The following is a 24,228-nucleotide window of genomic DNA, read 5'->3' on the forward strand; positions in this document are numbered from 1 at the left end:
ACTAAGCCGCTTCTGGCGAACCAGAGCAGCGCATGGAAACGCTGTTTACCTTCCCGCTGGAGTGGTACCTATTTATCTACTTGCACTTTGACGTGCTTTTGAACTGCTAGGTTGGCAGGAGCAGGGACCGAGCAACGGGAGCTCACCCCATCGCGGGGATTTGAACCGCCGACCTTCTGATCAGCAAGTCCTAAGCTCTGTGGTTTAACCCACAGTGCCACCCACATCCCTACTCATATCTTAGGTCAGAACAACCAGAGGACTTCAGGTCACTGCTATTTGCACTCTGGCATGTGCAATGCCTCTTCCTTGCTACTTTTAGTCCTCTATCTTCCCCAGTGCCCAGATTCCATGAGATTTGTGCAACTCTGGCTTTCATTGGCCCGTGGGCTTTTCTACAGTGGACAATTTACAGTGCTATCCTACTCAGAATCACATCCCACTTTTCTTCAGTGCTTCTGCTGTGTAAGTGTGCATTGTCCTTGTCTTGACAGGGAAAGCAAATGGAAGACTTGGGTACCCTTATCTGCAAGACTAGGGATAGCTCCCAAGTAGAACACTTGTAGCAACAACCTCCAAAGCAGATCTAACCTGAACTCTGTTTCATTGTGCAGATCCTTAAGCCACCCACCCTTAGTTAAGAGTGAATCTCTTAAGGTGGTAGTGATCCGGCCTGGAGTCTAGCACTTGTTCAGCATTTTTGCCTTGTCTACACTGACTGAGAATAGAGGACCTTGAATAACTGGCGACACAGCTTCTCAACAGCTGTCTTTGCAACTGTTCTGGACCTTTGGTATCTTAGTCCTTATGAAATGGGGGAGGATTTGGGGTCATTCTGCTCTGCATTATGTCCTCTTCTCAGCACTAGATGGGGTTTCAGGTCCTAAGGGCTGCTTTGATCACTCCAATCCTACATTTTCTAGGTCAGCATTGGTTGCTAGCCAGGCTCATGGATATAACACCTTCCTCAAGGTCACTAGTTGGGGCTATAGCAGCCATAATGTTAGGAAACTGCATGGCAGGAATGAGCAGGAGGTAGATCAGGATCTACTGATGGATTTGCAATAGCAACCAACAAAAAGCACCCCCCTTTATGCTGGCGAAATGAAGAAAACTGCAGAAAACCAAGAAAGGACTGAGCTCAGCTCTGGTACCAAAGACAAACTCGTGGGCTGAACATACTTCTAGCAGGACCGGCCTTGGTTCATGTGCAGGATATGGTTGGTTTCTGTGAAACTGTGAATTACACCTCTCAGATTTGTGTTTACATGATCACTTCTTTTGGGATTAAAAATGAAATGTGCCCCAAACCTTGTTGGAGCCAGAGGTTACTGGCTTTTCCAACACACCTGCTGAATGTGTAAACAACTCAAGAGGCTGAAGAAAGCTAGAGGGTTGTCGTCACTGACTATGGCTTCTTCTGAACCATGTCTGTACCCCTATCCAACCAGGTATGCCAACTCTGTTCATCCAGAGAGAGAATTTTTAAAGAGTGGCCTACTATGAGCCATTTTAATTTGGTTAGGGGTGCACTCAATAGCTTCTTTAACCTTGCGGGTATAACTCAGCCCACCAAAAGCAGGCATATCAACTTAATGTAAAATTGATAAAAAAATTTGAATCTGCAGTGAAGGGACAAGAGCAAGGGTAGGAATTGAAGCATACCCAACAGATTTGGCCATCATACATCTGAGAGGGGTCATGAAAAGTGATCAGAGGGAGGAAAAGGAACAGAGTTAAAATGCTTTTGGTCTTCCTAGGGAGATGTTGCTCCCCACAAATAAAAGGCATCAATCCTTCAGGAAGTTGGGAGTGGAAGTTTCTCCCTCCCCTACATTTCAGACTACACGTGATTACTTCCAGGGAGCAGCTATATCCTTGGCCAAATCCCTGGATCTGTCATTGCTATAGTTACGGTAAGTGTTTTCAAAATACATATCTCACCCCTCAATTTACTCCTGAACAACAGGGCACCTGGAAGCATACCATGAGTCATGCAACCCCCTGCTCACACACTTAGTGAAATCCGAAATGGTGTCCAAGCCCCAAAAGCCACAACCATTTCCTTATTTGGAATATTTGCATCACACCCTTCTAGTCCGAAGGATGCCCGGAGTGGCTAACAAAACAATTTAGCTCAACATTAGAACAATAAAAATCAACGAAACAATATGGTCATGTAAACAGTAGAGCAGCTAAAATGTTGTGGCTTTAAAGAGAATTAAAACTGCAAGTTGTAAGTCTAAAGTGATGCTTAAAATGGCCCGGGCACATGCAAAGGACTTCAGCTGCTGCATAAAAGACAACAGCACTCAATAAGTCTCCCTGGAAATAGGATTCACGTAACCAAAGAGGTTCCTTTTGTTAATCCTCATCGCTGGCGGAACCTGGAGATGGTTCTGTCTGGATGATCCTGATGCTGAGGGGTGGGGCAGGCTCATGAGGCCCTTATTTGCCACCATACACCCACCCCAGAGCCCAGCCTGCTCTAACCTTGGGTCCTCTGATGTTGCTGGGTTCCAATGGTAAGGGATGGTGGCATTTTTGGACCAACTAACACCCAAAGACTCAAGGTTGCAGAAGGCTACTATGGCCTAATACTGAGAAGCACTGGAAGAGGCTAAGGAAACAGTCTTGGAAGCCATACAGAATAAGTCCCTATAACTGCTAATGTTCAGTCCGCAAAACAGGCTCATTTCAAGCTCACCCACCTATTTATTCGCTTCATATTAAAAAAAAATAAAAAAGCTTATGGACACCTGTGCACATTCTTTGCCCTTTAAATACACAGGAAGTCTTTCTTCCTCCAGCTCTAAACTCTTATCTCACCAACTGCCTAATAGCCAAGATAAACAGTCCTTTTTGAAGGCTGTGACATGGGAGGGAGGGGTTCAAACTGTTTTGCAGTTCAGCTGGGTACTGAAACGACTATGGCTTGAAGACCTGGCCAGATCACAGCTCTATTGATACTATTAATTTTTGTATTACTTTTATAATGGATTCTCAATTTATTGATAGTTACTCTTTTTTTTTAACCAATTAAATTTAAGTAAGTGCATGGTACTAACTTGCACTTTGTAGGAGAATGAACAAGTGTGAGATAACTTGTAGAGTGGTATCAACAGTTACCAACCTTTTTTAAAAGGAAAGGGCACCTCAATTATTTTTAATTTCTCATCCTTTGCTGTAGTAAGAAGCGTGCATTACTAAAAATAAACGTGTGTTCTGGACTCTCAGCACCAGCAACTAAAATATCCTCTCACCATTTCATTAAATTAAGCTTTAATTTATTAATCTACCCATTAAAAGTTTGCAGGTATATTTTTAATATAAGGTTTCCTAATACTGCATGTGGTACTGACAATATCCCTTGTGGATATTCCCTAGGAGTCATTCATGTTCCCATTTTTACCCCTGGAAAACTGAGGCTGAGAGACAGTGATAAGATGCAAGGCACTCAGGCTGTGCTCTATTGCTGCTACCTGCAGCCAGCTGATGTCTTGTCTTCTGAGCCCCTAGCAACCTGGTAGACTGAACGTCAGCTATTTAGGCTGCAGTGCCAGCGTGACTGAGTACTGTCCAAGTGTCAATTCTGGCCTGTCAGGTCCTATGAAGTGTTGGCTCCCTTGGTCTGAGCAGTTCAGCTCTAATGTGATGACACTGCCAAAGCTATTGCTTCCTCTCCATGACTAATAATCTTGGATGACTTCATACTTGCCCCCAATACTTGTGTAGGGCTCATTAACTTGACCCCTGCCTGTTTTGGACAACATGCCTGACTTTGACCCAGTCAAGACTGGATGCTTCTGCCATAGATCCTGGGACTCAGGTGCCTGGAGCTTGACCCAAGCTGAGAATGAACTGCCATATTTCCAGGGCTACTCGGTGATTCCACACCAGAGATCTTCCAGGTCCAAGCATAACACACTTTGCTGGAGCATAACATGCACGGCAGGATAAAAACATAGGCTGTGCCTACGTAACATGGCAGGAAGGTTAAAAATGTAGTAAGTTGTGGTGTGGTCTCAAAATGGCAGCGGCCTGAGGACTGTTTCACCATGGGATGGACTGATCAAACCTACACTTTGCCATGTTTATTAGTGCCTTGCAAACTGGTCTTCCCACAGTGCCAGTGAGTCCAAGAAGCACACTCTAATTTATGACGGTCATGATCCTCTGGGAAATTTGATGGTGCACAACTCCACTGGAATGGATAGGAGTGCTACCTTAAAAGTCGCATAGGGCTTCACTTCCTTTTTTAAAAAATACTTCGTTTGCACTTTTTCCAGGTCCTTTTCTGAGACTTCCAGAACCCACCCTTGGAATATTTTCTAAAAGGATAATTTTGTAATCTTACATCTCCAGCCCCTAAAGCATTTCCAGCCCACGGGTCTGATCCAGCACTGCAGGCCTCCCTGTTTTAGATGAGCCACACCCACCTGCGCTATAATTGATGTCATATATGATGCCGGGTGTGAGGCAGGTAAAGGTAGGGTGTGGCCGGAAGGGTCTTTGCAAGCACGGCAAACTGGCAGTGGCCGCAAAGCCCTGTTGTGAGCTGCTCCCCCAGCGCCTGACAGCTAGCTGGTAGGCTGGCACCGGAGAACAAATCTACGCAGGACCTTTGCCAGCCCGACACTGTGTCAAGCACAGAGCTCACAAAATGATTTTGCACGGTGCTTCCCAAACATTGCTCTCAGACCTTTTCACAGGCCACGCCCTCTCTCTCCAGGCCACACCCCCTGGTCCTGCTTTGCACCTTCCTTAACAGGTTTGGGCTGGCTGGAATGCGTCCTTCAACCCTGATCATGTCTCTTGCTTGCCTGGATGGAGGAAAGAGGAGGGGTGTGCAAGTGTGCCTAGAAATTACCCTACTAGACAAAGGGGAAATTCACAGTTGTTGCTCTGGCCATGCATATACTGTACTGGTTCCATCTGCTGGTAGCAAGCTCTTCACAACAGAAAAGGCTAATAAAGGCTTCCTACTTAAGATGGCACATTTCCTAGGCAATGATCATTTTCATCCTGCCCTAGCCACAAGTGGCATGTACATCTGAGAGTGCCTCACTCTGGCAGGCCACAGAAAGGGTTGATCTGAAGCTGCAGGACCTCGGAGAGCTCCGAGCCCACAATCTGCTCAGGGAGCATATCCCTATCTAGGCTTATGGATGTGTGAAGGGTCCAACCGGAGTGTGTGGAGGCAGCCTCACCCTCTCATGGACGGCACACGTGCCACCAGTCAATATGTGGGTTCAGTCTGAAGGGAGATGCTTCAATGTGTGTGGGATTTCCTCCACTGCAACCCAGATTGGCTAGGGTTCCTGTGCCTGTGGAGGAAATCCCGTGTTTGTGGAAATGGCTCCATTCAGACAAAGCTGGCCACATGCAGGCTGGAGGACAATGCTACTGCTCTTGTTGGCATCAAGGAGGCAAGGCTGGCTCTGGAGTTCCTGCTGGCTCCTTCCCACATTTGTAAATAAATGCCTAAATAGGACTGTGATCTTTATCTCAGCTGAGGCCTTTTATTTGGGCCAGGCTACCACCTCTAAGCTCTCTGGTCTGGAGCACCCCATTGCCACTCAGTGAGCTTCTCCCTTGTTCTTTATCTGATGTACTGAGCAGGTGCTGGGGAGCATGAGGCCGCTGGTGTAAGGGGACCAGCTCCTCAAAGCAAGCTGGCTCAGGGGTTGTTGTCTGGGAGTCCTGGTTTGAGGGCTCTGGTTGAAGGGGCTCTAACGTGGTGATGGGCTCTGGGTCTAAGTTCAAGCCCCTTGGCAGCCAGGGCTACTTCCCTTCCAGATCCAGCCGGTTTATCCTCCTCCTGTGCCCAAGTCCTGGCTATCATTCACAACCAGGGTCATGACCACGTCTCCTTGTCCTTCCTTCCTTCCTTCCTTCCTTCCTTCCAACTCATCTTATTTTCTGATTCAATCCCTAAGCTCCTGGTTCAGTCCCTAAGCTCCTTCTGGACAACTGGCTCTTAGACCAGAAGTAGCCAATATGGCGCCCTCCAGTTGCTGCAGCTTATGGGAGCTGCAGCCCAACATCAGAAGAGCAGCACCTGCCTTAAAGAAAAGCACGAATTTAAACTGGACCCACCAAGACGCAACTAGACACAACGCTTCAGCCATTATTAATCAGGTCTCTTAAGTTGTGTGTGCTTAGTTCCTTCAAGCCTGTCCTCACAGGATGTGCATTCCAGAGCCTTTATCCTCTTCAGTGCCCCTCTCCAAATCTGTTACCCATTTGTATACCCTCCTTAAACTGAACGCATTACTCCAGATGAGGTGTATGCGGTGCTGAGTAAGGTCTTGTTATTACTTTCCGAGTCTGGAGGGAAAAATGCTCCTATTAACATAACCTAAAATAGCACTGGTCTTCTGTGCCACTGCATCACACCAGCAATGCATATTCAAGTTTTTTTTTTTTTTTACAAACCCTATAAACTCTCTCAAGTCTTTGCTGGGTTTACCGCTGGCTAGCCATCTTTATCAACTGATGACTGGCGAAGTCCCTAAGCGCCACAGCACACCCAAATGACATCAATGAGCGTGCTAAGGGAACCTGCAGCCTCTGTGAACCCCACCCCCCCACCCAGAATGGATCAGACTCTCCCCGCCCTTGCGTTTTGGAGGGTGAGCAGCACTGGCAGTAAAGGTCCAACATGCACCAGGAGGGAAACATGATACGCAATGGCCTCAGATGCTCCCACACACTTATGATGCATCCAAGCCATCTGGCATAACGGGGAGTTGTAGTTTGCATGATGTGTTGCCACTCCGGGTGCATCACTCACACACAGACATGTCCAAGGGCCTCTGAGGCCATGTTTTTGGCATACACAAGGCCTCCCTCGTTGTGCTCCCTATGCTAGAGGAGGGAGGGGTTGAAAGGGATCTGTGGGAGTATCTGAGGCCTCAGCACATGATGTGCGCTTTCTGGTGCACACTGGGTCCCACCCAATGCTATTTCAGCCTCCAGCAAGCTGTACAGCACAGGGGGAAGAGGCACACCTGATTCATGCTGGGAGAGGTGCGCAGAGGTCTTGAGACTAATTCATGAGCTCAGTGAAATCATGGCATCAGTGGGGCCTACTGGCCTTACCACTCTTCAATTAGTCCAGGAAATCAGTGGATTAATTTTGAGACATCCTTTTAATTAATCCAGCATTTTTAGATTAATTAAAGGATGGGAGTTGGAAAAGTCTCCCCGCTGCTAATTTCATCTCAGATCCCAACAGTGTTTACTGACTCTCTGGGCAGCAAGGCTGCTAAGCAACATTCACAGAGAAAAGTCAAAGAAGGCAGCCCTGGGTATGGAGGTAAGTTGAGGGGCGATGATCCCATGGTCCATCAGTTCTCTGGTGCCTCTGCTCACCAGCAGAGGAACTGGAGAAGCAAGGAGAGGGCAGTTTCCTCAGCAGAGGATCCTTACCTGGGATCTGTGCCTTTCCAGAAAACAAAAGATAGTACTTGCATAAAAGGCACTAAATCAAGCTGCTCCCCCTTGAGAAGGTGTAAGAGACCTGCAAGGATTGTGGAGGGTGGGGTGAGAATAAAAACGATGGAACTCTAGAGTGACAGCCGAAAACCAAGCAGCTGCCAAGCCCATCAGCACCACCCCAAGGAGCACAGAGGCGCCTCGTGCCAAGCCAGATGACTGGTCCATCTAGCTTGGTGTTTTCTGCTGCACTGACTGGCAGCAGCTCTCCAGGGTTTGGGGCAGAGGATCGTTCCCAGCCCATTGGAACATGTGAAGCTGCAATCAATGGGATAAAGATTTTGACAGTGCTAAGAGTAGAAGTGGGTCTTTGTATGGGAATGAATGAAAAAGCAATGAATGAATGTTTCATTCCTTATATAGGAACACTGAAAGCAGCCTTATTCTAAGTCAGATTGGTGATCCATGTGTTTCAGTATTGCCTACACAGACTGAAACCCTGGACGGTCGCTGCCGGATGGGGAACATTCTCAGCCCTACCTGCTGGGGATTGAACCTGGGACCTTCTGCATGCAAGGCAGGTGCTCAACCACTAAGCCTATTCACCTTCCTGGGTGAATTGGCTCCTCCAAATTTCACCTGCCTGACCCTCCAAACAAGTAGAGGGTCTTGTCAGCAGTCTCCCCTGCTGCTAGGCAGTCTCCTGCCTCCCACCTCCCTTTCCAGTCCCACACAAGGAGCCTCCAATGGGGCTCCCTCTCCCTCACTGCAAGCCCTATTCATTGCTAGTCAACCTCTCCACCAAAGCCCCAGGCAGAGCAACCAAGCACCAGGAAACCCATGCCCTTCTTTCCCACACAGGGGACTTGCACAAGAGGCTACCTCAAGGGATTCTAATGGCCAGAACTATTGGGAGCATTAAGAGTCTCTTTTGCCACTCATTGCTGGGTTCAGCTGCAGAGTGAGCAGGACTGACGTTGGGCAGTTGGCAAGAGCTGATCTTTTATCTGGAGGACCTCCCTTTGTCCCGATACATAGATACTTATGCACAGCAGCGAGATGTTTCCATGATGATGTTTCCATGCTTCCCTGCCAGGACACACTAGGTAGAACTAGTTGAGGGGGCAAGGGCAGAAAGTGGGGCAAATTTAGAAGAAAGGCCCATGCTGAAAATGGCTGAGAAACCTCTCCTTACTGAGGTGCTGGGCACACCCAAAGCATGCTGAGTTTTGCAAGGCCACGTGGTTAATTATAGTGCCTACTAAAATTTGCCTAGAATACCGGTCAGGATCACCAACCTATTACACCCACCCCACATGACCTTTCTTCCAGTCTCCAATCACAGGATTACTTTTACAGCAATATTACCTATCCATCAGTCACCTCGCACCCTGAGTTTCCTTAGGATTCAGTGTTACATGGCAGCTGATGGTGAAGAGGTCTAGTGTAGTGGTTAAGAGACTGAGCTCTGAGGTCACACCCACACTGGGCATTTAAAGTGCTTTCATATCAGTTTAAGCATCATGGAGAATCCTGGAAACTGTAGTTTGCTAAGAGTGCTGGGAATAGTAGCCCTGCGAGGTCAGCACCCTTAACAAACTACAGTTCCCGGGATTCTTTAAGGAAAGCCACAGTAAGCGTGTGACCTGAATCAGGAAGCCCTTCTTCTGCATTTCAGCTCCGCCAGGTGGGTTCTGGGCGAGGAATTCTCTCTGCTTCAGTTCCCCACCTACAACGAGGGGGTACTAATACTGACCTATGTTACAGGGCTTTGAAAACGCTCTCACACTGCATAATTGTGTACTGCTGTCATGATCCCAGGAACAGTGCAATGAATTTGCCCAAACAAACTCTTTCTCTTGGACACACATTGCTTACAGACTTTGCCATCTGAGGTGGTTAGTTCAGATAGGAGTCTCTCTCTCTCTCTCCCTCCTTTGGTGACCTCTTTTGTGAGGACAGACACAAATACCTCATTTAAACTTTACTATGATACTGCTATCATCATTGATGTCCCTAAGGGAACAGCAGGAATGGATTTTAAAACCTGATATGGAAAGAAGTGAAAGAATGATTCATGGAGAGAGAAGAGGAATGGCTGGACCAGAGCTTTAAAAGAACACGGGGCTTTTTGAAGCCAAACAATACAAGGAGCTCCCTTTTTACGGAGCCAGACCTAATAGTGCCTCCCATTCAGCACTGTCCACCCTTTCCAGGGTCCCAGACAGAGATCTCTTTCAGCACTGATTGCACACAACCCTTTAAGCGGAGATGCAGGAAACTGAACATGGAACCTTAGCCATGCCTTGAATTAACAGTGGCATCCTGTTCTGGTGGTTGCCAGGGTCCCTACCTTGATCGCCTGTGCACAAACCAGATAGTGGGACCTTTGCAACAGAGCTCCTTTCACAAAGCAAAGAGCCAAAAAGCCAACGAAACAGAAACTAAATTGGGAGTGGCTAAAGCTGTAGCAAAACTGCAGAGCAAAGGGAATTAACACTGCAAGAACAAGGGAGGAGAAACCCAGAGCAATGAGTTCTCAACATCAGCTCCTGGAAGAGCAATAAGTGGTCTGAGTAGGTCCAGCACGGGCAGACATTTTCACAGGGGCTACAAAAAGGTTTTTACCTCCCCACCCCCACCCCGTCCCCCATGGATGGCTAACGTAGGGTGGTAGCTCGTTGGAGATGGCTCATGGGGAGCCTGAATTGTTATTCAGCTGGGATGGGATTCAGTCTGAAAACTGCTTGTTTCAGGCCATGGGTGGGGTTCAGAATACAGACATGGGGAACAGAACCTTTGCAGCACTGTCCATGGGCTGCAGGAGTTGGGGGCTTTTTGGGGGGGGGAAAGGACACCTGTATTTGTTTAATGCTATGATATACAGAATTAAAAGGACTCTGATTTGAGAGCAGCTGCTGGCTGTGAACCAGAGGATTGCATTGCCATGGAGGAAGGATGGTCTCTGGTAAATTAAGCTGTTAAGAGAGTTCAAGCAGCTTTCCCCCTCCTTATGCATCCCTTCCATGACACCCTAACCACTTCATATTCCTGGAAGCCATTGAGTATGCTCAATCTTTGTGATTTTGTAGTTTTCTTTTACTGTCCCTTTAATTTGTGTACTAATATAGATCTGCATATTTGGAGAAACCACTGTTGCATTGATTTTGGGGGTGGGGGGTTGGGGATTTTACTTCCAAAGCTGACTAGACAAGAGGCTGCCAAATTCTCTATCGGAAGGGACGAGAACACAGTGCAATGTATTCCTCATCTCTAACAGGAGAGCTCCTGTTCAGGGCTCCAACTAGCTCAGAATAAGAGCCTTGTAAGGCTCTTCAAGGCTTCCAGAAAGGGGGAGGGGGAAGGTTTCAAGAGGAACATAAGAAAAAAAAGGCACTTCAGTACTCTCCCCAGCCCTGCCCCGCCCCCATCCTCAAAACTCTCCCCACCTGCTCTTAGGGATGTTCTTAGGGATTTTGCACCATCCCTCACCAAACCAGTATGTGAAGCTATACTTTGAATTTCAAACTTGCAATGCACAAGCCAAAAAACTGTCCATTAGGAGAAAGGGCAAGAAGAAGAAAGCATGCATTGGTGAAAATAACATACAAAAATATATTGGGGAAAGTTGCTTGCAAAAAATCTATACATTTCGCAAATCTGCAAAGAGCGGGATTTTTTTGTACATACTATTAAAAAATGTGCAAACTGAAGTGGAAATGGGGTGTGGTAAACTGGAGACTGGGAAAATGAGAAGCTGGGAGAATCCCAAACGGACAAAATTCGTCCATCCCCACTTGTGCTATATAGTGCGGGTAGGGAGGGAGGTTTCCAGACAGTAGGAAAAGGAAACATGGGGTGATGAGATCATCATGGTATGTATGCCCAGGAGTGGCTGGGGAAACCCAGACAGATGGGTGGGGTATAAATAAAATAATAATAATAATAATGATGATAATAATAATAATAATAATAATAATAATAATAATAATAATAAATCCCCTAAATTAGTCTTCTCTAGATGCTCTGGACTACACATCCCATTTTGTCCAATGGTCTGGGATGACAGGAGGTGTAGCCAAAAACATGATCATCATATTTACATTTATATTTAATTTATTAAATGTGTATACCACCCTTTATCCATAGATCTCAGGGCGGGTCATAGGATAAAAAATATATAGAGACAAAAAAAATACATAATAAAAACAAGAACAAACCGATCCAAAAACCCCTCTCCTCCAACACATTTAAAAGGATATATGATGTTAGCCATCTGGAGGGCACCAATTTGGGGAAGGATACCCTAAGCTGTAAGCTGTGATGAGTTCAAACAGGCCAATTCCCTTCTTCCATCCCCACCCCCACAGCTGACATCCTCAGCAGTTTATTCTAAATGCATAGATCTGCTTTCCCCATCCAGATCTTTGGGACTACAACTTCCATCAGCCACAGCCGAAGCATGCAGCCAGCTATGTTCCCCGCCTTCTACAGATCTTGGAAGCCACTTAACACCAGTCTCTCTTGAAACCTTAAAATTTTTATTTTATTTTTTAATTTTGCATACTTGGGGATTGCCCTGAGTATGCAGCCGTATATATCTTCCCAATGGGCATGGTGCTAAGCAAAGGTTGGTATTAGAGGGAATGATGACCAAGAATGGGAGTGTCCTATACAGCCCCATCAAGGCAGAAGACAATTGGGAGACACTATTCTGGCATTGGAGAGATTGGGGTTTTGAAGATTTGCACCTCCTTGCCATGCAATTTTAGCCTCTTTCACATGTTATTCATGTGAAAGGGACATCAAAGAAGTACTGGGAATTGGTGTTGCAGTCCTGTCCCGGCCTCTGGCTCTGAGAACATTGCCTGTCCTGGCCTCTAGATCAGTGGTTTTCAACCAGTGTGCTGTGGCACCCTGGGGCACCTTGAATGATGGTCAGGGGTGCCATGGGCAGCGCTGGCCTCTGCCCCTCTTCCTTGCACAGCTATTTACTGCAGCAGCCCTGGCTACAAGCTCTACAGGCAAATGGTGCCTCTGAGAGGCACCTCTCTTTGGGGCGGGGGCAGCTCAGAGACCAGGGGAGGCAGCAGCAGCTGCCTGGAGGACTCCCAAGGAGGCGGCAGAGGAGGCTGAGGGAATGCTCCACAAGGGAGGGTGTTCGAAAAAGGGTGGGAGGCTGCCAGCATTGCAGGCAAGGGGTGACATAACTGGGATCTTGGGCCCCACAGGGGTGCCACAAAAAGAATGTAGTTGGTCAAGGGGGCCATGGACTCAAAAAGATTGAAAACCTCTGCTCTAGATAATTATGTATTAACTGATGCACAGGTGGGTGGGTGTGTGCACAGTTGATGACACCAAGACCATAAGAGATTGCTGGATCAAGCCAATGGCCCCTTAAGCAGAGGTTGGGTGGCCATCTGTCATGGATGCTTTAGTTGAGATTCCTGCATTGCAGGAGGCTGGACCAGATGACCCCTGGGGTCCCTTCCAATTCTAGAATTCTATGAGTCTACCCCCTATGGGAAGCCCACAAGCAGGGCCTGAGCACAACAGCACTCTTTGCCCACATGTGGTTTCCAGCGACTGGTGTTGCCTCTAACTGTGGAAACAGAGTACTGTACAGCCACTGTGTCTAGTAGCCACCAGTAGCCCTCTCCTCCATGAATTCGTCAAATCCTCTTTTAAAGCCATCTAGGCTGGTAGGTATGCCATCTAGACACACATGCAGGCACCACAATTTAAGGAGGATATTGACAAACTGGGACGTGTGCAAAGAAGGGAAACCAAGATGATGACCCTTGGAGTCCCTTCCAAGCCTACAATTCTATGATTCTATGTCTAGAAGTGGGGTCAGGCAGTGCGTCCTTGTTCCCTGCTGCTTGTGCAATGCTCCCTTTATGAAAGCAAAACATGTGGGCTTTTTTCATGCCACCTTTTTTGACATCGCCCCCCCCCAAGTGACGGAACAGAAACATACAGCTAAGGAAAGACACAAGTTAATAATGCACGTGGAAATAAGACAGAAGGGAAATCCCAGAAGTTAGAGACACCGCTCCAGAAATTTGACACACCGGTTAAACTTGGGTGGTATTGAATGCACCAGATTGGCCTTCCACCCACATTTTCCCAGAAGCAGCCTTGGGCAATCAAGTACACATACATACGTGTGTGTGTGTGTGTGTGTGTGTGTGTGTGTGTGTGTTATGTCTGGACTCTTCTCACATTCTGGCCACTCCCCAAATACGTACTCAGTCTGACTTAGCCATGAAGAGCACAGGAATAAATTGCAGCTAAGCAAAGTTCCATGCTGCCGCAAATCTAGCCCCCAGTGAGCCAATACATGGCTACAAGGGGGGGCAGCTCAATAGGAAAGAACTGGCCATGGTCAGCTGAGGCAGCCTGAAGGTTAATGGTACCTTTTATGAACATTGTGTAGTCTTCCCACTACCTTGGGCATGGAGGGAACCTCTGCTAAATCCCTGAAATGCGGTTAAAAATCAAAATGCCCATAGAATTCTTAAAAGGTCAAGGCCTACCCTACCATGACTACAGCTAAGCATGAGACCTTCTCCATGGAGCTGTGAAGCTACACATCCAGTACTGCCCCAGGAGATGCACGGATGGCTAATATGTTATAGGCTGCCTGTCTTGTATGTGGACAGAGGTTCATCTGGCTCTGGAGGGTCAGATTAAGAGGTGGTGAACTGGCTGCCCATGGGCGACATTGAGGCCCCAACACAACCTCATCATGTCATGAAGGGGCAGCTTCGTATCTTGCATGGCCAACTGACAACCCTCTCATTGGGAATGGTCCTGACACAGAGAGGCCTCTCAGGCAACTGGAGGGGGAGAGAAGCAGCTGGCAGGTCCTTTGCCCAGTGTGTATACAGCAGATTCTACCTGGCCAGTGTGCTCTGAGGGGTATCTGTGTGTCATCATTGGGCAGTTAGCCTCCAAGCAGGTAACCTGGATAGAATCCAGCGCTGTAGACTGAAGACATGCTGCTGCTTGCCAGTCTTTATATTTAAGATGCATTTGCACTGGTGACATGAATACAAATGTCAAAATGTTCATATACTACTACTAGATCCCCACCCCCATTTCTCTACCAGCTAATGACAAGTCAGGAAACCTCAGTTTGTATTCAAAACGGTGGGGATTTCTTCATGTCTGTGACACCATTTCCAAATATGTTTTTTACGTTAAAACACACACACACATACACACCAAGTTAAAGGAATGAGAAAGCTAACAGCAGGGAGGATAAGAAAGGGGTGGCATAATCTAAAGAGCAGGCAGTGTTAAAACATTTGCAAGTTGCGCCACGGTTTTAGGATATGGCAGGTTATAAATGGAAATTAGTTAGAGCTCTGTCTGGTCAATGGTCAAAAGCTCTGTCTCAGGTGTGGGGCACATTTGGTGCTCCAGAAGTTGCTGAACTGCAACTCCCATCATGCTTGGCCATTGGCCATGCTTGCTGTGGCTGATGGGAGCTGTAGTTCAGCAACACCTGTAGGGCCCAAGGTTCCCCACACCTGCTCTATCTGGTGCAGGGCATGCAAGACAAAAGAGGGCTCCGCGGAGGAGGAGGAGCCACATAGTGCAGTAGATAAAAACAGTGCTTGCATGTTATATTGCATTTGCCAAGACTCAATCTCAGGGAGGGAGCCTCCAATAGGAAACCTTGGTGTCAAATGCACGTCCCAGCCAAGGAATGCACACCACAGAGAGTTAACTCTTCATGGTCAAACATAACACTTGCTTCTACAGCTCTGGAGACCTGGGTAGCTCTTCCCAGGAATGTGCTTTAAGGAGCAGTTGCAACAACTGGGGACCACTCCTCCTCCACCAGTTGATGTACCTTCGCCCTGTGAGCTGTGTGTATGTAGCCAGAGACTCTGCCTGCATGGAAGCTGCTTCTGCTCTTCCTGCTTCAATTATCTCCTGGTTCTGGGAGACTGTGGTGCAGGGAAAGCACCCGGGACTTCACTTGCCTGGCTTGCCTCTTCCTCCTCCTGCCTCTGATTCTTGCCTCCTGGCTGGTATGGGTGCCCGCAGACCACCACCCCCCTCTCCTGAGTCAGACTCCAGTCCCACTCCCCCTAGTGCACACTCGTCAGCATCCTGCCAGTCCCTGGTAGTTGGGAAGGCGATGACTACTGGACTGGGTGATTGGTTCTCAAAGTGGGGAATTTGCAGGGCTTTTCTTTAGCTCAGATAAAAGGCAAGAAAGAGGTGACATGATGGAAGTTTATAAAACTATGCATGGCACGGAGGAAGTGGGCAGAGAAAAGTTTTTCTCCTTGTCTCATAACACTAGAACTTGTGGACCTTGAATGAAGCTGAATGTTGAAGACCCAGGACAGGTGAAAGAAGAGTATTTTTCACCAGCACATAGTTAAAACTATGGAACTTGCTCCCACTGGAGGCAGTGATGGCCACCAACCTGAATGGCTTTAAGAGAGGATTGGGCAAAGTCATGGAGAAGAAGGCTACCAAGGGCTGCTAGCCATGATGACTATGCTTTGCCTCCATGGTATGAGGCAGCAAAGCTTCTGAATGCCAGTTGCTGGAAACCACAGGAGGAGAAACTGCTCTTGTGCTTGGGTCCTGTTTGTGGGTTTCCGAAGCAGCATCTGTTTGGCAACTGTGAGAACAGGATGTTGGACTAGATGAGCCACTGGCCTGATTCAGCAGGCTCTTCTTCTGTTCTTAAGTGGAGATCTTGCATTTTCCTTTGTTTCTCCCAACTCAGGTTTATTTGTGCTTTCCTGGCTAGTTTATACTCCCCTCACCTTTAACAGCAAGCTCAGTCGATGAGTGCTGACAGGACTGGGAGACAAAAGGTGGCTATTGAGAACTGAGAGGGTGGTACCAACATGTAGGGTATTGGTGGGGGGGAGCTAGAAGTATCTCCAAAGCACTGAGGGTTGTATCCAACTTAGTATTGCTCAAAGCACAGAAATTAATGGGCCTTAGTCATATCCATTAACTTCAATGGGTCTGCTCAGAGTAAGGCTAATATTGGATGCAACCCTAAAAACAAAACAGGTAACCCCCATTTCCCAAATAGCACCCCAGTTGGGACTGACAATACTCAGTGTTCTCCAGGAACCATGGACTGTTGAGCATCAAAAGCAGGGTGGAGAGGAAGGGAAGGGAAAACCTGGAGTGGTGGTGTACAAAACAGCTTGTTTCATCCCCTTGCATCTTATAATGTTCTGGATGTGGGCATGGCAGATTAAATGGCCAATCCTGAACAGGAGCACTCCTGTTAGATGGTGAGAATACGCTGGAACATTTTGTAGCAGGTACAACTTTTGCATGCATTTAAAACACCACTGGTGGCAAGAATGAGGGGGAAAGAATACTGGTGAGACTTCATTTTCCTTGGCCATGCCTTTACTTTCAAGGAGTAAAAGGGAGGGGGGAGTTGTAAGTTTACCAGTGGTGATAACAGGATACACCAATGGCAGGCACAGGAGGAGCCAGAGGGAAAACACGAGTGGTAGCTGGTTCTGTGTATCATACTATTCCCTTACCCCTCTTGGCAGACAGGTACCATGGGTCATAGTAATGCTCCTCCAGGTCTCCCAGGGGTTGTAACTACTGCTTAATGATTAGTGTGGTTCTTGACCATTTATGAGCTACAATGGGAGAGGGCAAGATTCGGCGAATGCCAACACTCACTTGTGAACAAATGGGTGTTGTGAATTTCCAAAATAGGTCTGCGTCCCCCCACATTGAGGACCTATACGAGCGAACGCTGGCAAAACGTATTTCGGCAACTGCCAACTTTCACTGGTGTTATCTTGGGAGATTTTTGGGCTGTTGCATTTGGGGTTGTCAGTCTTGACACCCGCCACATTTTAGACACGGATATGCAAAAGTGAAATTCGTGAGATGCTGATATATCGCTAGCGTCAGAATTCCCTCCGCCCCCAAGAGTCACGCTTTGGACTGAGTAGTATTTTAGCAAGAGTTTGAGAATGAGGGAACTGAATGACTGCGCTAACTTACAACAGGACTGTATCCATTTCTACAAGGCAAGGGGTGTACTGGTATAATGAGATGCCACAAGATTCGCTACCAAAGGAGAGAACACCCAAGGCCTCCGCTTGGATGAGGCGTGAGGCATGTTGCCGCCCTGAAGACCATCCTTCCATGCCCGTACAATCGGGTCAACCTGTAATTTCCGGAGGGAGCAGTTTCCCTTGCCACACTGGGGGTGGGGGAACCACACACACACATGCACACACCCACCCCTCCCGAGATCCACGCCAGCAGTGAGCACGAGCAATAATTCAAACTCGACTGCTTCAGCACAAGGGGTGGGGGAGATATGAAGCCTCTACCACTGCAAATTCGTTCTCAAACCACCATTGTCTAGGGCTAACAAGAAGCTCTTTTGATGTGTCCTGAAGATTGGAGCGAGGGGGAGCATGGGGGGGGGCAGATGTGCTATGGAGAGGACTCAGGGAAATGGCAAAGGAGAAAAATCATTCAGCTAAGAGGCAAGACAAAAAAAAAAAAGCGGGGGGGGGGAGGGTTATCCATTGTAATTTCTGGGCTGGCTCAGGATGATGTCATAATGGCAGGCAGCAAATGCAACGGCCAAATGCTGGGCACCCTGTAAATCTCTCTGCCCATGTGACCTCTAATACTGATTTGGCCGAAATACCAAATATTTCTATCATTTTACATGTACGAGATCGTTTCTGGTTTGCGAAGCATCACAACCCCTCCTCCATCCACTCTTGGGATACTGCTGCCAATTTCCAGCTCTGTGTGTGTGTTAGAGAGAGAGAGGGAGTGTGTATGTGTATGTGTGTGTATGTGTGTGTGTGAGAGAGAGAGAAAAGGAAAGGATGGGGGAGGAGGCAGAGACCTCACTCTCTACAAGCACACACCCCTTTCGCTACTACAAAGACATCACTAGCAATCACATTTGCAATAGTACAAATGCTGGCTGAACCACCACCACCATCTCCTCTTGCCTGCTTTTTCTCGCACCCTCCGGTAAAAAAAGAAAGAAGGGAAGAGGGGGGAAAAACCCAGCCCTCTGTCATTTTATAGGAGTTGCCCGGTCCTTTATAGTGTCAAATGGGAACAATGCAGTTAGCTGTAAAATGAATGAATGAGAATGAATGAATGCAAACAGCTAAGCAATTCGCCATGAGAGGCGGCAGTGGTTCCTTCCACTGGTCAAACCATCAGCACTCATTAAAATTATAATCATCAATATCTCCAGTCACTCCGTCGTTCCCCCCACCACCACCCCTCCTCCTCCTCTTCCTCCTCCTCCCAGACAGACAGAAATTATACTCAACAAAAATGGATGCAATTTGGAACAAACCAATCAGAGGGAAAAAAGAAAAGAAAGAAAAGCACCTCTTCCTTACAAAAGCCACGTTTAAATTTCAACCTGCTGCAAATAAATCCCAAATTGCTAGGAGATATTTTCAAAATATTCTGCAAAAGATTTTTTTCCTTTAAATAAATAAAAAAAAACTACCACTCTCTCTCTCTCTCAATATCTAGTTGCTATGCCAACAAAAAGAGAGAAAGAGAGAGAGATAGAGAGAGAGAGAGAGAAAGAGGGCGTTGGGAGAGAATTCTTGACCCCTTCCCCAGACTGACACAGTCACATCAGAACGAGGAGGGGAGGAAAAAAAAAGGATAGCGGGGCAAGGGGTGTGGTGGCTGCTTACCAAAGATGCTGATTTGATTGTGGCAAAGCGTTCTCGGTTCCGGTAGTGGAGGGCCCGATTCTGGACTGAGTGGGTAGGCCGCAGCTCAGGCCTGCGCTCCCCGTGGCCCACCTCATCCCTTATGAATACATGATCCTGCAGAAATGGATGAAAACAAGGAGAAAGTCCAGTTGTGCTCTTTCTTCGCCGGCTGCCTCTCTTTCACCCCTCTTTTTGCACAAGCCCTGCTGTTTGAAATGCATAGTTTGGCTCTCTGCTAGTCCCTGCAGCTCTCACAGTACAAAATGAATAAGCAACACATTGCAGCCTTCAGTTAGGAATGTCAGCTGATCGCTAGTGGGATGCCTTCTGAATCCCTGGCAGATTTTTTTTTTTAACCTCCAGAATTACATATGTGCAAAAAAGAGAATCAAAAACACAAAGCGCTGCAGAGCAGTCAGAGTCCTCAGAAGGGCTTGCTTAAAACACTGCACCCAAATAATCCCTTTAAAAACATGGTTTCCATGGCTAGCAAAGATGCTGCTGCTGCTGGTGGTGGTGGTGGTGGTGCTGCTGCTGCTCCCTTTGAACACAGAAGCAAGGATCTGCCACATTCCCTTTTCCAGCCTGGATTTTCCTCTGGACTTGCTATCTGCTCTGAAGAAGAAGCATTTCTGTCTAAATAGATGCAGGATGGAGGAGACCAGCCTCTCTGTGTGTGTCTTGTGCTGGAAAGACTCTGTGACCACTCAGGGATCCTGCTTTCTAGTCATGATCGTGCACGGTTCTAGCATTTTCTCTCCATAGCCTTGGAAAGGATTTTTTTTTTTACATTTAAAGAGACAGAACACAGTTTAATACAAATGATCTTTGCTAAGTTTTTTCTTCTCTCCTGTGACCCAGAGCTTCAGGAAACAATGACACGATGGCCAGAATTCGTGTTTTAAGTGTCATACTGTCTCTCACATATATTTTTTTAAAAAATAAAATGGTTGCATATGTCATTTGGGAAATTGCATTCTTCCAGTGGCAAATGTCTGTGTCTTGGATCTGGGACATGGGAGTTTGAAATTCAGATCATCTGTGGACATGCTGGATGGCCTTCAGTGCTGTGTTACCTCTCGGCCTCAGTAACTCTTCTGCATAATGGGAATAAATCAGTGACCTACACACTGTGTCATTTCAGGCTATATATTATTATCTACTACTTATAAATTATTATACATGCCCAGATTTAAACAGACCACAAAAAAGAGAAGCCTGTTATTGTAATTTGGAATAAAGAAAAGGCTACTTTTAAGCTGCCAGCTTCCAAGCTAGGGAAACTCAAATTCTTTCCCCCAACATTTTTCAGTAAGGAAGAAGACTGGGTGCATTCATCCTGCCATCTAGAATAGCTCCAAGAAGCAGGGTGTGGCATACTAAGAACCCAAAAGCAAGGGTGGCGAACCTGTGGCCCTCGAGATGTTGTCGGGTTCTGACTCCCATCATCTCTGACCACTGGCCAGAGTTGACAGAAGCTGGAGTACAGCAACATCCGGAAGGCCCTACAGAAATAAGACCAAGCCCATCTAGTCAGACATCCCATTTCCACTGGCAGCCAGAAAAGTAGAAAATGAACTTTCTGCTTTTTCAGAAGTCAGAGCCACTGGATTTTCATTCTTATTATGTGCAAAGGGACTGTAAAACCAAGGAATTGGTTCTAATGGACATAACAAATAATACAGAACCATGGCACCGACTGGAGACCAGGTTTAAGGCAGCCCATAGGTCCTAAGACTATTTGTTTTAAAAAGCAAGACTCAGGATGCTACTTTAGGGGTATTACTTTGCCTGCCCTACATGCACACGCAGCACTTCAAGGGAGCTTGGCCACATACCCTTGCTGACCAGCATGGGTTGCCCACAGCTTCCTAGGGATCAGAGAGCTCCATCAAAAGAACTGGCTATCCTTGTATTTTTAGGTGCGATCAGAGACTGATCGTGCTAGGGTATGTCCCCTTCAAGATCAAGCAAGCAAACCACAGGCGATTAATTAAGACCGGCATGAAAAACCCACTCTACTTGTTACCAGGATCTGGTGACTCTTTCAAGTTACTCCAGGTTCCGATTATCCTCCTGAACGTAAACATGTTCAGAATGACCATTTTCATTTATTACATTGTGTTGATGCTATATAAAGCAATAAGAATTGGAACACCCCCACCAAATCACTGGGCAATGGACGCTTCAGACTTTGAGAATCAACCTGCAGCCTCAACCTGGTGCTCGCCAGATGCTTTGGACTGCAACTTCTATCACCACTGCCTGCTTTTGGCAATGCTGGCAGGGGCTGATGAGAGCTGGGAGCCCAGCAACTTCTTGAGGGCACCAGGATGGAGAAGGCTGTCCTAACAAAACCACCCAGAAGTTACCAGGTGCCAAATGGGCAGTTCCACCATGTTTCAATTCCAAACGAACCGTGAATCTGGAGCAAAATGGTATCAGACAGAGCACTTGTTGCATGTGGGTCTGCTCCTGTTTCCCCGTCCCTCCTAATTGACATGGGGCACATGAACAAGCATCAGGACCTCTTACCATTTCCCAGGAGACTTTTCATCAGATTTAAGTTCTGCATAACACTCAAAAAAGCCAACAAGATGGAACAAGGGCAAGTCCGCTGTCCATCCACATAAGTCTAAATGGATTTTTTGTAAGGATGCTTGCGGGACATAAATACAGAAGGAGTAAGGTCTCGTCATTGGACTATGCAGGAGAGATGTTCAGAAGTTGAGTGAGCACATCCTTGAAACTCACCGATAATGGTTTAAAGCCTTTGTTTCCTATCTGCCTGAACTACAAACATAACCAATCAACAGGCCAGTGTGTTTCTATGGTATGAAAATAACACTGTGTGGTTATTATTATGGTTATTGTTTGCAGAACCTTTTCCAGAGGCTGCATCCAGGAGGACCTGGGCACCATCTCTTCCATTTTCTGCTCCTTTTTCTTAGCTCTGTAAGTATAGCGGATCACTAATCGAGAAGTCCTAAGGTGGTGCAGAAGCATCATCAGTGGAGGTTGCTTAACAGCAAGTTACACAAGCTTGGCTGGAATACTATCCGGGTGGCTTCTCAGCATATCCAAGTGCAACCAGTTCTTTGAATAAGGAAGCTTGAGGAAGAATTCCCATTTCCAGGAAAAGGAATTGACTCACGATGTGTCCAACATTGTCACTTTATGGTTTTCTAGTGCGGAAGAGTCTATGCTTGCAGGAAGGATGCAACGTTTATCCTAGGAAAAACTGACCAAGATTCTCCTTGACTGACAAGTGATGAAGTGCATCTTTCAGACTATAGCTGTTAATACAAATAGGGTAAGATGCATCTGGCATGTAACTCGAATGTATAAGCAGCAACTTTTTTGAGGAACTATGATCTGAACTAAACAGGGCTGTTTTCCAAACAAGGAAATTTTGGTTTAAAAATAATAATAATTAAGGTGCATATTAAAATTCAAAGGAACTTGGAAAATCTCATCAACTGTATTTGGAGGCTGAGCAGGGACTCCAACTTCACATCCATTATCATGCAAAAGATTACTCTTACGTGGATGTGCAAACTTCATCCACTGGTATGATGGACGGGGCCTATAAAGGCTACTTGATTGAAGTTGGCCTTATTCTGCATCTTCACCACTGGCAGGTAAGTTTTATGCATGTGGGATTTATTTTTAGGACCACAGTAAGCTACTCTATAAAGGGACACGGGTGGCGCTGTGGGTAAAACCTCAGTGCCTAGGGCTTGCCGATCGTATGGTCAGCAGTTCGAATCCCCGCGGCGGGTTGAGCTCCCGTCTTTCGGTCCCAGCTCCTGCCCACCTAGCAGTTCGAAAGCACCCCTAAGTGCAAGTAGATAAATAGGTACCGCTTTATAGCGGGAAGGTAAACGGCGTTTCCATGTGCTTCACTGGTGCTGGCTCGCCAGAGCAGCTTCGTCACGCTGGCCACATGACCCGGAAGTGTCTCCGGACAGCGCTGGCCCCTGGCCTCTTAAGTGAGATGGGTGCACAACCCTAGAGTTGGACACAACTGGCCCGTATGGGCAGGGGTACCTTTACCTTTACCTTTTAAGCTACTCTATATTGAAACATAGACCACTGGCCCATCTAACACAGCATTGTCTACAATGACTGGCAAAGGCTCTTCTTCTTGCCCTAACTGGAGATATCAGGGTTTGAACCAAGGACCCTTTGCATATGATGTGTGTGCTCCACCACAGAGCAAAAATAAAATAATAAAAAACCACCCACACCCCAATTTGTTAAGGATAGAGGAAAACAGTATTTGGCCAGAGTTTGAGAGGCCAAGTCTGCATTTTATTGGAGGAGGCTAATGGTTGCATTAGGGATGCGGGTGGAGCTGTGGTCTAAACCACTGAGCCTCTTGGGCTTGCCGATCAGAAGGTCAGCGGTTCGAATCCCCACAACAGGGTGAGGTCCCGTTGCTCGGTCCCAGCTCCTGCCAGCCTAGCAGTTTGAAAGCACGCCAAACAGCGCAAGTAGATAAATAGGTACCGCTCTGTCGGGAAGGGAAACGGCGTTTCCGTGAGCTGCTCTGGTTTTGGTGTTCCGTTGCACCAGAAGTGGCTCCCTCAGCCTGTAAAGCGAGATGAGCGAGATGAGCGCCGCAACCCCAGAGTCGTCTGCGACTGGACTTAACTGTCAGGGGTCCTTTACCTTTTTTTAATGGTTACATTAACTTAAATAAAACTAGCTTCTAATCAAGTATCAAGATTAAATATTTAACTTCAAGGGGAAAAATTATGATCCCAGTGGGGAAAATAAGTAAATAAATGTCTATCCCATGAACCTATATTTAAACATACGAAGTATAAGCACCTCTAACAGCATTAAAATCACCATGTAAGAGATTGGAAGCCCATAACAAGCCTATCATCAAAAAGATCCTCCCTGCCTACATTGATTTTTTGTTCAGAGACTTTAGCCCCAATCCTTGATGCAAGGTTCAAAATGTAAGGGCTGCTTCAAAATGCAAGCATATAGTATCTCATTGAGTATCCCTATCCTTCTGCAGAACCCTACAAGTGTCTGGGAG

General features: G+C 46.9%; 1 protein-coding gene across 5 annotated transcripts in view; it reads right to left on the reverse strand.

The window, feature by feature from the left end:
* TAOK3 (TAO kinase 3) overlaps positions 1–24,228 on the reverse strand; it is a 121,830-nt gene that overhangs the window by 22,876 nt on the left and 74,726 nt on the right. For all 5 annotated transcript variants that reach the window (XM_081841780.1, XM_081841778.1, XM_081841779.1 and 2 more), the window contains one exon: positions 19,155–19,289. In XM_081841780.1, coding sequence (XP_081697906.1) covers positions 19,155–19,289 — 135 coding nt within the window. The remainder of the gene's footprint in view (positions 1–19,154; positions 19,290–24,228) is intronic.

This window comes from Podarcis erhardii (genome assembly GCF_964252035.2).
Source record: "Podarcis erhardii genome assembly, chromosome: 15".
In the NCBI taxonomy this organism is placed as follows: Eukaryota; Metazoa; Chordata; class Lepidosauria; order Squamata; family Lacertidae; genus Podarcis; species Podarcis erhardii.